This window comes from Oryx dammah, unplaced genomic scaffold (assembly GCF_014754425.2).
Source record: "Oryx dammah isolate SB20612 unplaced genomic scaffold, SCBI_Odam_1.1 HiC_scaffold_28, whole genome shotgun sequence".
Taxonomy (NCBI): Eukaryota; Metazoa; Chordata; class Mammalia; order Artiodactyla; family Bovidae; genus Oryx; species Oryx dammah.
In genome coordinates this window covers 98,359,633-98,371,540 of record NW_024070212.1, presented here as the reverse complement: position 1 = coordinate 98,371,540, position 11,908 = coordinate 98,359,633, and the positions used below count along the sequence as shown (strand labels likewise).

At 49.5% G+C, this 11,908-nt stretch overlaps 1 protein-coding gene across 3 annotated transcripts; it reads left to right on the top strand.

Moving 5' to 3' along the window:
• Window positions 1-362: 362 nt before the first annotated feature.
• On the top strand, window positions 363-11,266 carry AKR1A1 (aldo-keto reductase family 1 member A1). 3 transcript variants are annotated; one of them, XM_040231344.1, is made up of 9 exons: window positions 363-604; window positions 4,765-4,852; window positions 8,181-8,300; window positions 8,472-8,623; window positions 9,226-9,421; window positions 9,750-9,949; window positions 10,199-10,271; window positions 10,407-10,493; window positions 11,123-11,266. In XM_040231344.1, the coding sequence occupies exons 1-9, from the start codon at window positions 555-557 to the stop codon at window positions 11,186-11,188; spliced, it is 1,032 nt and encodes a 343-aa protein (XP_040087278.1). In that variant the 5' UTR covers window positions 363-554; the 3' UTR covers window positions 11,189-11,266. The 3 variants fall into 3 exon arrangements, with proteins under 3 accessions (XP_040087278.1, XP_040087279.1, XP_040087280.1); XM_040231345.1 differs by having other exon boundaries at window positions 388-478; window positions 4,764-4,852; XM_040231346.1 differs by lacking the exon at window positions 363-604 and adding an exon at window positions 668-814 and having other exon boundaries at window positions 4,764-4,852.
• The last annotated feature ends 642 nt before the right edge of the window (window positions 11,267-11,908 follow it).

The following is an 11,908-nucleotide window of genomic DNA, read 5'->3' as shown; positions in this document are numbered from 1 at the left end:
AACTGCAATTTAATAGATATCTGGCTCTGAACAAGGTAAAGCCTCCTAAGTCTGCACAACCTGTAAAGTGGAACGTGAATACCTTCTTCACAGGAGACTTGACTGCAAGTGCGCTGGATGCTGATTACAATGAAAAAGAAAAAATCAGAGTTGTATGTTTAAGATTTGTGCTTTGTTCTGTATGTATTAATGAATAAAAAAAATATTGACAGTCTAAAAGTTGAATTATGTTTTATTCGGTGAAGCAAGGGAAGAGCTCACTGCAGAAGCAGCAGCCATGAGGCCGCCGGACTCTCTCTCTAGGTGGAGAAAGAGCCGGGACCGCCCAGAGCCGCCTTACAGGCGGCGCGCGGTGCAGTGTGGGCCAGGCAGCGGCGCGGCCTGGTCCCGCCCTCGGGGCAGCCTACGTGACCCTAGGCGCGTGCATTTTTCACGCGGGAGTTCGCCAAACCAGCGGTGTGCAGTGTCCAAGCTCCACAGAAGGGCATGCTCTGTGGCCCCACGTTCCGCAGGATGCTCGTGGGCAATCCACTAATCACCGTCCTGCGGAACGGATGGTGCAACCTCCTAGCTCAGGCTTCCACTCCTCAGCTTCTTTCTGGAGGTAGGGGCGGGGTCCACCATGCGCGTGATGCTGAACGCCCGGCCCCCGCCACTCCTCTGGGAGGAGCTCCCTCACACCGCCAGGCTTAAGTCCCTGCATCAAGCGCAGGCGGGTTTCTCCTGCTGCCCACCTATCCCGGAAGCTGAGGCTCACTTGTGGCTAGCAGGGCTAGCTGGGAAGCCACACTACCCTCTTACCCTCTGTGCCGAGGTGAGTCTCTCCTCTGCTACCCTATTTCTTTGGCGCAGTGGAGATGGCCTCGAACTTTTACTCCAGATGTGTCCGCCCCCATGTTTGGAGCGAAGAGCAAATGGAGGCGGCCAGACTTGGTTTCGGATTTGCGCTTCCTCTTATTCTCTAAATGATCTTGGATAAGTCCTCAGTTTCTCTGGCCCTCAGTTTTCTCAGCGGTAAAATCAGTTCCTACATCAGAACTGTAGCAAGAGTTAAGTGAGATAAAGCTCTTAAAAGCTACATGCACCGATTGTCAGTAAGTTTTGGTTGCCATCTTCCTTTTTTGTTTGCCCACCGACACGGTTTTTCCAGGAAATCTGGCTTTCTCATAGAATCGCAGATTCCATAGGAATTATGAAATTAATAAAACCTGACATGGCAAGAGGGGTGTGGGTTCGCAAGCTTTGGGACCTGCCTTGGGTTTCGGAAAGCCAGGGCATGTTTCTGTTTTGCCCGAGTGCTCTTTCAGACTGAAATCTGAACCTTCACCAGATAGGGTTATTATTAATTAACTCTTTCCTTCAGCCTGTCCATACTCAGGGCTGCATGACCTCCCTTAGAAGAGTCTTGAGGGTTCTGGTCTTGTTACTGCCCCCAAGGTCTCAGATTTCTTATCTGTAATACAAGAGCAATGCCTAATGGGATAAATTTTTTTTTTTTTTTTTAAATCGGAGATGGTAAAGTGCTTTGTTATTTTCCAGAAATCGTTGTTTCCAGGTTTTCTAAGAAGCAAAGAAAGAAGGTGATGGAGGCAGTGACTTTCTCAGATGCACCTCCAGCTGTCAACATCTCCCCTGTTTGCCTGTGTGTGGGGTAGGGGAAATGGGAAGCAGGCACTGTAGCAGCTACCAGGTTAGACAAATGACAGGCCCTGACCTTGAGGAGTACTTAACTTTCTGAGGGAAAATGAGCACACAAATGCAGTGTGGTGCAAAGCTGTCAGTACATGGGATGAGCCAGAAATTTAAAGCTAGCTGAAAGGTGAGCTGCAGTTAGCCAGCCAAGGGTGAGACTTGTGCAGAAGGGAAGTGTGCAGAGGCCTGGAGTCAAGTATGGTGGCTGCTTCTGCAGAGTCTGGAATATGTTGTCTGAAGTGAAGAGGTGGAGAGATGGGGGAGGTGGGAGCCAGGTTATAAAGGGTATTACTAAGGAGTCTGGACTTTACCCCGGTGGTAGGAGAGAACTACTGGAAGAGAGCCTGGGAGTCACATGGTCAAATTTGGGGACTGCTTTGTTGGGGAGAGGGGCCTCACTGGATCAGAACAATCCCTCGTTCTGGGAAGGCTGGTCACAGCTGGAGCAGTGGCCCTGGAGGTGGATATGGATGGGCTAGGTAGAGATTTAAGGAGTATATATTTTAAAATTCTTTTCACATACATCAAGAAGTCCAGAGAGTGGTATTGCAGTCTTAGGTGTTACATTACAGTTTAGAGCAAATAATACAGGATTTTTAACCCAGCCAGATAGACCAAATTTTGGCCACTGTTTCATATTTAAGGTGGCTTTCCGTGCTGGCGTCAAAGTTCAGGAGACGCTATATTCCCCTTCCCATTACCTGTCAAAACCCTAATCTTATAATACTCAGAAATGCCTCAAACAAACTGAGATACTTTAGACGGCTTTCGTAAGACCCCCATGGATTATACTGTGAACGTGTGGTCTGGTTTGCTTTCACGCTTGTTATCCAGGGCCTTGAGTCCTGGGGAGAGAGAGTGTACAGAACAAAGAACATGGTCAGGCGCTGTGCAGAGGACTTTAGGCATAATATCTCTTCAAAATGGAGGAGCTGAGATTCAAGCCCAGGTCTGTGCAACTCCAGAACTTAAACTATTTCCTCGTGCTCTGTTGCTGGGTTTGATAAGTTTAGTTCTGGATATTTTAAGTCTCATACCTGTAGGATATACTGGTGGAAATGTCCAGAGGGAGGTGAATATATAGAACTGGGGTGGGAAGAATTAGTGATTGAAGTCGTCACTGAAGCTTAACTAGGGAGCGAGATGGGATTGAGGACAAACCCTGCTGCTACTGCTAAGTCACTTCAGTCATGTCCAACTCTGTGCGACCCCAGAGACGGCAGCCCACCAGGCTCTGCCATCCCTGGGATTCTCCAGGCAAGAAGACTGGAGTGGGTTGCCATTTCCTTCCCCAATGCATGAAAGTGAAAAGTGAAAGTGAAGTCGTTCAGTCTTGTCCGACTCTTAGCGACCCCATGGACTGCAGCCCGCCAGGCTCCTCCGTCCATGGGATTTTCCAGGCAAGAGTACTGGAGCGGGGTGCCATTGCCTTCTCTGAACCCTGAGGCACACCAATATTTTTTGTGGGGGAAGGTGGCAGAGGGGGAAGGCCTATGCAGCCAGGGAACACTCATGTGAAGACTGCTTCTTCTTCCTGTGTTTTCAAGTTTCTTGCATCCTGGCAGCAACTACAGAGCCCTTCTCTGAGAAGGGAAGACTAAGCCCCAGAGAGGAGGAACCTAGGCACTGACCTGGGATTAATAAAACCTGAGTCCTGATACTGCCCTCACCCGCCCCCCTATACACTCAGCTTCTCTTTCTTTCCCACCTTGAACCTCTCCCAAGATAACATGAGGGTGTCTGAATGCTGCTAGAGGTCCAGCTAGGCAGATGCTGACAAGCTCAGAGCCTTTTAACACAGGGCTAGGCTGAAAGGCTGATGCACAGGCAGAAGATAAGGAAGTCAGGATCTGGCAGAGGATGACTTCCTGTCCTCTGATAGAGAAAAAACATCTATCTTCTGCCTTCCATCTGTCCTTTGGAGCGTTTGTTCTTTGAAGATCTGTGTTTACTGTTTCTACCTCTGATCCCTGCCCCACAAGCCTTAGCCTTTTTGGTTCTCAGTTTCACCTGCAAAAGAAAGGGGAGAGGCAAGCTTCAGGTTTCTTCTTCCTTTTCCCCCAGGCCAGGTTTTTGTTCACACTCTCAGCCCAGATGTAATTTCAGAGCCAACCCTTGTGTTCTGAGAAATCTGGCAGAGGCCAAGAGGCCGCAGGTTGAAGATCAAGCCCAGGAAACCAGCCACAGTCCCTGGTAGCAGCTGGCAAGCTAGTTCCTCCTGTGAAGTACAGACATGTTTGCCTGATCCTGGACAGTTTGTGTGCCTGAGAAGTTTGGTAACAGAGTATTGCCCTCAGTGGTCCATGGTTTGCTGCCCAAATTGAACTGTTTTTATTTTAGCAGAAAGGGTGGTCTCCAAAAGGTTGTTTGTGTGTGTGTGTGTGTGCGCGCGCGCGCGTGTGCGTGCTTAGTCAGGTCCGACTCTTTGCCACCCCGTGGACTGTAGCCCACCAGGCTCCTCGATCCATGGAATTTTCCAGGCAAGAATACTGGAATGGTTTGCCATTTCCTACTCCAGGGGATTTTCCTGACCCAGGGATCAAACCCGTAGTTCTTTTTTAATCTAAAAAATAAGATACTTCTCTTGTAAGAGCCCACTCAGGCCTAGTAGCACGGCTGATCAGACCTCTGTGAGAGGGACTCAGTCTCTGTAGTGCTAACAGTCTCCTGGAACGTTCATCTCATCCTTCGATTCTGTCTGTCACCTGGTCTCCCTTTGTCTCATAAAGGCCTTTGCTTATCTTACACTGGCCTGAGACCTCATGTAGTCAAGGTTGAGTACTTCTGGGGAGCCACCTCGCCTTTGTTTTTAGGTTTAAGAGCTCTTTAACCAGACCCTTAGCCTGGTGAGAGGAAGGACAGCCAGACTGGTGGTCCTGTTAGTGTTTGTCTGGGAGTTACTGGCTTTGGTTGGTTCTGGGCGCCCTGTCTCAGCTGCCTGTGCTCCCAGGCATATACACATGACCCAGTGTCCTCCTGTCGTCTCTGTGCCCCCTTCCTCCCATGTTTTACAGGGCCCTTGACCACAGCAACACTGACCCTCACACCATTTTCTTCCTTCTGTGTTTCAAGGACAATGGCGGCTTCCTGTATCCTCCTACATACTGGGCAGAAGATGCCCCTGATTGGACTGGGCACCTGGAAGAGCGACCCTGGCCAGGTGAGGGATGGGGGCAGAAGAAGGGGGTTCTTGCCCCTCTTTTAGGGAAAAAGCACTATTTGGGAGAGGGTCCTTGTGTTTTCTCTATCACCCCCATTCCTATACTTCACATCCGGTAGGGATAAGCCTGGAGGGCGGTGGGAAGAAACAAGGGAAGAAGGGACCCATAATGAGCTCTTGGCTTCCCCAACTGATCCAGGGCAGTGGTTAAGGGACCCAGTAGGGCCTCAAGCATAGGAAGCAGCCTGTTCCCTGATGATCTGCGCTGAGTGCTGTGGAGATGTGGGACCCCTTTGTGCCTGACACTGGGCTGACCCCTGAGGTGCCATTTATCACCCTGTGCTGTGATCGTGTCTTCTGTTCCACATTTGGTTCCTTACATACAGCAGGTTGTTGTTGTTCAGTTGCTGAGTCCTGTCCAACTCTTTGTAACCTCTTGGACTGCAGCATGCCAGGCTTTCCTGTCCTTCACCATCTCCTTGAGCTTGCTCAGACTCATGGCCATTGAGTCGGTGATGCCATCCAACCATCTTATCCTCTGTCGTCACCTTCTTCTCCTGCCATCCCAGTATCAGGGTCTTTTCCAATGAGTCGACTCTTTGCATCACGTGGCCAAATTATCTGAACTTCAGCCTCAGCATCAGTCCCTCCAATGAGTATTCAGGATTGATTTCCTTTAGAATTGACTGATTTGGTCTTCTTGCAGCCCAAGAGACTCTCAGGAGTCTTATCCAACACCATAGTTCAAAAGCATCAATTCTTCAGTGTTCAGCCTTCTTTATGGTCCGATTCACATCCATACATGACTACTGGAAAAACCATAGCTTTGACTAGACAGACCTTTGTTGGCAAACTAGTGTCTCTGCTTTTTAGTACACTGTCTAGGTTGTCATAGCTGTTCTTCCAAGGAGCAAGCGTCTTTTAATTTCATGGCTGCAGTCACCATCTGCAGTGATTTTAGAGCCCAAGAAAATAAATTCTGTCACTGTTTCCATTATTTCCCCATCTATTTGCCATGAAGTGATAAGACTGAATGCCATGATCTTAGTTTTCTGAATGTTGAGTTTTAAGCCAATTTTTTCACTCTCCTCTTTCACCTTCATCAAGAGGCTCTTTAGTTCCTCTTCCCTTTCTGCCTTAAGGATGGTGTCATCTGCATTATTGATATTTCTCCTGGCAATCTTGATTCCAGCTTGTGCTTCACCCAGCTGGGCATTTTGCATGATGTACTCTGCATATAAGTTAAATAAGCACGGTGACAATATGCAGCCTGATACAGGGTGACAATATATAGCCAGATACAGACAGAAGTATCAGGGTTTAAAGAAAAACTCAGTCAACTGTTTATACCAAAGGTCAGCAGACTGTTTCTTAAAGGACAAGGTGGTTAATAATTTAGATTTTGTCAGACAACTTGCAAAATGCAGGTGGTTATGTACTTATATAACTATTTAAAAATATAAAACTTGTTCTTAGCTCAAGGGCTGAAAAAAAAACAAAAGGCAGCTGCTAGCTGGAGTTTAGTAACCCCTGGTATAGACCTTCCAGCCCAGGGGAGCCTGGGAATGAAAACTTGCTTTCCTAGATGGACACAGGTAGAGACTCAGCTCCCACCGGGGGTGGAGCAGCTCCCACCTGGGTGTTCCTTGTTCTTGGAATCTGAGTCAGAGTTGAGAGAAGTTTGGGAGGAACTCTGGCAGGGATAGTGGCCTCTTTTGTCTGGGATTTAGGCTGGGATTGGTGGCGTGGTTGAATGAACCCTGTCTGCCTTTTTTCCCTTTGCTTTCCTTCCTACAGCTGCCTAGAGTCTGGTGCCGTAGGCAGACACTGACACAGCCTGTGACAAGTCCAGGAGCTAGATGAAGGCTGAGGGTGGAGGCCAGAGCCAGGGCCAAGATGGGGTCCGGGATGGAGGAGTGGGAAATGGGATGGAGCAGGGTCGGTGATACGGGCACATGTCTGGATAGTAACTGCACCTAAATGGGGATCTTGAGTTGCAGGGGCCCTAACACCCTTGGATCTGCTCCTAATGCCATGTTTCTAGTCTGGTTTTTAATAAATTGACTGACCCATCAACCTCCTTGGCGCCTGCTTTATTCTCTTCTGGTGGGGGACTCTGGGCCCAGCTTCCATCTCACTTTTCCACCTTCCTTAGTTTTCTCTTCTCCCTCCCTCACCTCTTCTGCTTGTCTGAGCCATGGACTACATGGCTTCCCCTTTAAATACATACGTATTTTTAAAATGGAATTTAGATTTATATATATATGTGGTTTTTTAATTTACATTTTTTGGGCTGCACTGGGTCTTTGCTGCGCACAGACTGTCTCTAGTTGCAGTGCAGTGAGCGGGGACTGCTCTCTAGTTATGGTGCATGGGCTTCTCATTGCAGTGGCAGCATGGGCTCTAGTCTCCCCAGCTCAGTAGCTGCAATGCACAGGCTTAGTTGCTCCATGGCATGTAGAATCTTCCTGGACCAGGGGTGGAACCCATGTCCCCTGCTTTGGCAGGTGGATTCTTAACCACTGGACCACCAGGGAAGTCCCCACATGACTTCTAAGGATCTGTCTCCATGTGGCCGTGCTCTAGGAACTACTTACCTGTGTATCACATTTCCCTAACTAGCTCCTCAGGATTGGGACCTATCTCCATGAATATACTTCTGCTTTCTGTCCTATCAATGTGTCCATCCGTCTTCTGAGCATCTAGCAGGGAGCATATTGTTAGTTTTTGCTGGGCCCTGCTGAGATCGCTTGGATAGGAAGGAACCTTGGAAGTTAGTGGGGGGGAGAAAAAAGGGTTTGGGGTCTTCACAGAGACTTCTGGTCCCCAAGACTGGAGCCATCTTCTATCTTCTTGTTACAACCTCACCAGAGCCATGACAGGCTCAGAGAGGTGCACTAGGCCAAAAATTATCCCTGAGTCATGCTTCCGGGGCTTCAGAGAGATGATAACTCTGGCCAATCAGAGGGATGATAAGTGGCCAATCAGTAAATACCAGGAAACCCCTGCAGCGTCTCAACCCTTGCCAACTCCCTGTCTTTGTTCTAAACTTATAAATACTGCTGAAAATCTGGGCTCGGGGCTCTTGTTCTACTCCACTGTGTTGGATGTGACAGGAGCCCTGGCTTGAGCTAGCAATAAACCCCTTTATGATTTTGCATTGCTGTGGATGTCTTATTCTCTCAGTTTTGGGGACTCAGACTCACTTCCACTGTGTAGATGACTACAGTGGTAAATTCCTGCCCCCTCCCCCCATCAGTGACCCTCAGGAGGGCAGTTTCTGGTCCGGACCAACAGAGTTAAAACTTTTGCTTTTCTCACCTGGCAGGTTAAAGCAGCTATTAAGTATGCCCTGAGTGTAGGCTACCGCCACATTGACTGTGCTGCTATCTATGGCAATGAGACTGAAATCGGGGAAGCCCTGAAGGAGAATGTGGGACCTGGCAAGGTGAGGATTGGGGCTACAGAGAGGTGGGGTGAGAAGACTCAGAGGCTGGGGCTAAGGGCTGACTAGAGGGATCTGGCATCAGCTTCCTTCTAATTCTTCTCCCAAAGGTGAGGGTGGGCAAGACTGGGTGCCCTTGGCTCTTCTCACTGTGGACTCTGTCCCCTGTCCCAGTTGGTGCCTCGGGAGGAGCTCTTTGTGACTTCCAAGCTGTGGAACACAAAGCACCACCCCGAGGATGTGGAGCCTGCCCTCCGGAAGACACTTGCTGACCTGCAGCTGGAGTATCTGGACCTGTACCTGATGCACTGGCCTTACGCCTTTGAGTGAGCCTTGCCAGGGTCTTCATCTAGGAATCGGGCTGGGGGAGTCGTGTTAGTAACTTTTTATAAGTTATAGGAGCAGAGCAAGAGAGGAGCGCTCAGTCTTTTCTGCTACAGTCTAGCTAGAGAAAAAAGGAGGGCCACTTCACATGGCATGTATCCTAGGGTGTATACAGATGAGTCCTCCTGCTGCCTTTTACACTGGGGAGATGTTCTAGCTTTTGCTGCGTTCGGCCTTGGGGTTGCAGTAGAGTAAGCTCCCACAGAGGACGTGGGAGGAGACGACTATAGCTCCATGCTCTGTACTTGAAGAAGGCTGTAGGCGCCTGCAATGCACTTTCCTGAGGCGGGGCAGAGGGAGTTAAGGATGGCTGCCCAGAGGGGAGGGGATATAATCTGTGCCTAGGAAGAAGAGAGGGGGGATGGGCATTCCATATGGAGTTAACACTTGGATGATCATGACCTGGAAAGGTGAAAAACCATGCTTGTTTCTCATTCTTGGCCCTCTACCATTTCTGGGCTTCGATTATGGGATGTAGAATGGCTGGACAGGCAGGTAGACAGGAGCCTACATGCCCATACCTGGGGGGCTGTCTTTCACTCAGGCGAGGAGACAGCCCCTTCCCTAAGAATGCTGATGGGACTATACGCTATGACTCCACCCACTACAAGGAGACCTGGAGGGCTCTGGAGGCACTTGTGGCTAAGGGGCTGGTGCGGGCTCTGGGCCTGTCCAACTTCAACAGTCGGCAGATTGACGATGTGCTCAGCGTGGCCTCTGTGCGCCCAGCTGTCCTACAGGTGAGCACAGCAAAGCAGATCCGTTGGTTTGGGGATGGTGTGCATGTGTGTGTGTGTGCGTGCGTGTGTGTAAATGAACATGAGTGAGCAGATGATGAGTTTACTTCAGGAAATAGCTAGAAAGTTGTCAGAAGTGTTGGTGCAGAAATCCTCTGAAGTGTGGGAAGACAATGAAATAGACAATGGAAAACTGTCTAGAGAGTGAGAAAAGCAGAGTGAGGGGAAGTGGGGGGTCAGCAATTCAGGGTTGGTCAGAACGTGTATGTCCGGGTGGGGCCAGCAAGCCAGCTGCGGCCACCCCGTAGTGATAGGTTGTTTCTTGGTTTAGGTGGAATGCCACCCATACCTGGCTCAGAATGAGCTGATTGCCCACTGCCAAGCACGAGGCCTGGAGGTGACTGCTTATAGCCCTCTGGGCTCCTCTGATCGAGCGTGGCGTGATCCTGAGGAGCCTGTCCTGCTTAAGGAGCCAGTGGTCCTGGCACTGGCTGAAGAGCATGGTCGGTCTCCAGCTCAGATCTTGCTCAGGTACGAGCAGTCTTAGGCAAAGACAGTCAGGTTAGGGAGAGGGCTCCTGGGCTGGGAGGCACGGGTTGAGGGGTTCCAAATGCCTGAATGAGGCTGAGAGTCTTGCTGTGTTATCTCGGGAGAGGCCATTCTGAGGCTCGTTCGCTCTTCCAGTGGGGCTTGGGGGCTCTAGGAGCTCAGAGAGGGCTGCATGGAGGACAAAATGCTCATGAGTACTGACTGTTTCATTTACTTCCATCCCCTACTTAGGTGGCAGGTCCAGCGGAAAGTGAGCTGCATCCCCAAGAGTGTCACGCCTTCCCGTATCCTTGAGAACATCCAGGTACTTGATGTGTCCTGTCTTCTTTAGCCCACTGGGACACAGTCTGACCCTGACTCTGGCTAAGAAGGCAGTGGTCTGGAACCCCAAATTCCACTCACAAAAGTGGCTTTCCTGACCCCGACCTTCCATTCCCAGGTATTTGACTTCACCTTTAGCCCAGAGGAGATGAAACAGCTGGATGCCCTGAATAAAAATTTGCGATTCATTGTGCCCATGCTTACGGTGAGTGTGTATCACCCCCCAGAATCAGGGAATGTGAGATTCGGGGCAGGATTCTGGCCTAAGTCTGGCCTCCATATTGCTGAATAGAGGCTGGGCAGGATGGTATTGTTGGTGGGATTGCTGTCCTGGACACAGTGGGCTGTTTTTTATTTATTGAGCTCCCAGAAGTAATCTGGTTCAGGGATAAGGCATTTAGCCTGTGAGTTCCAGTCCTAACTCTCAATACCTTGTAACCTAGAGCAAGTGATTTAACTTCTCTATGCTTTAGCTTCCTTTGTGTAAAATGATCCCAGTTCCTGACACGTAACAATTTCTCAGTATAAATGGGGCATTCTCAACCTTGTTAGAAAGGGAAATAAATAGTTCCTTATCCCAGCTAAGACTGTAAACTCTTGGGGATAGAGTCAGCCATGTACCAGGCTGTGGGTTTGGTGCTGGAATGCTGTTGGTACCGTGGCATTCTCTGAGGCTAGGTCCCTGTCACTGACATCTGTCATAGTGCTGTACACAGGTGAAGCTGTTCAGGAAGATTCTTGGGAAAAGATGTCCTGGAATGTCTTAACTAGGAGGACGGGCAGGGTGCGGGAATGTCACCTCCTGCTAATGGAGTCATCTGTCTGTCTTTCCAGGTGGATGGGAAGAGGGTCCCAAGAGATGCAGGGCACCCTCTGTACCCCTTCAATGACCCATATTGAGACCACAGCTTCCTGGCTTCCTTTTCATCTCTGCACAGAAAGGAGTTAATAAAGCCCTTGGAGTATCCGTCCATGCTACTTGCTTGTCTTATTGTCTGGTCAGACTTGGTATGGAAATTGTTTCTCTTTGGGATGCTAGGTGTTACCTGCCCTGAGCCCAACCCCCCTTACTTTCTTGGTTCTGGAGAAACAAGCATGTAGCTGAATTCCATTTCCACTTTCATAGTTCAGTTCAATTCAGTCGCTCAGTCATGTCTGACTCAGTCGCTCAGTCGTGTCTGACTCTTTGCGACCCCATGAACCACACAGCACACCAGACCTCCCTGTCCATCACCAACTCCCGAAGTCCACCCATACTCATGTCCATTGTGTCGGTGATACCATCCAACCATCTCATCCTCCGTCGTCCCCTTCTCCTTCTGCCCTCAACCTTTCCCACCATCAGGGCCTTTTCAAATGAGTCAGCTCTTCGCATCAGGTGGCCAAAGTATTGGAGTTTCAGCTTCAACATCAGGCCCTCCAATGAACACCCGGGACTGGTCTCCTTTAGGATGGACTGGTTGGATCTCCTTGCAGTCCAAGGGACTCTCAAGAGTCTTCTCCAACACTGAAGTTCAAAAGCATCAGTTCTTCGGCGCTCAGCTTTCTTTATAGTCCAACTCTCACATCCATACATGACCACTGGAAAAACCATAGCCTTGATTAGACGGACTTTTGTTG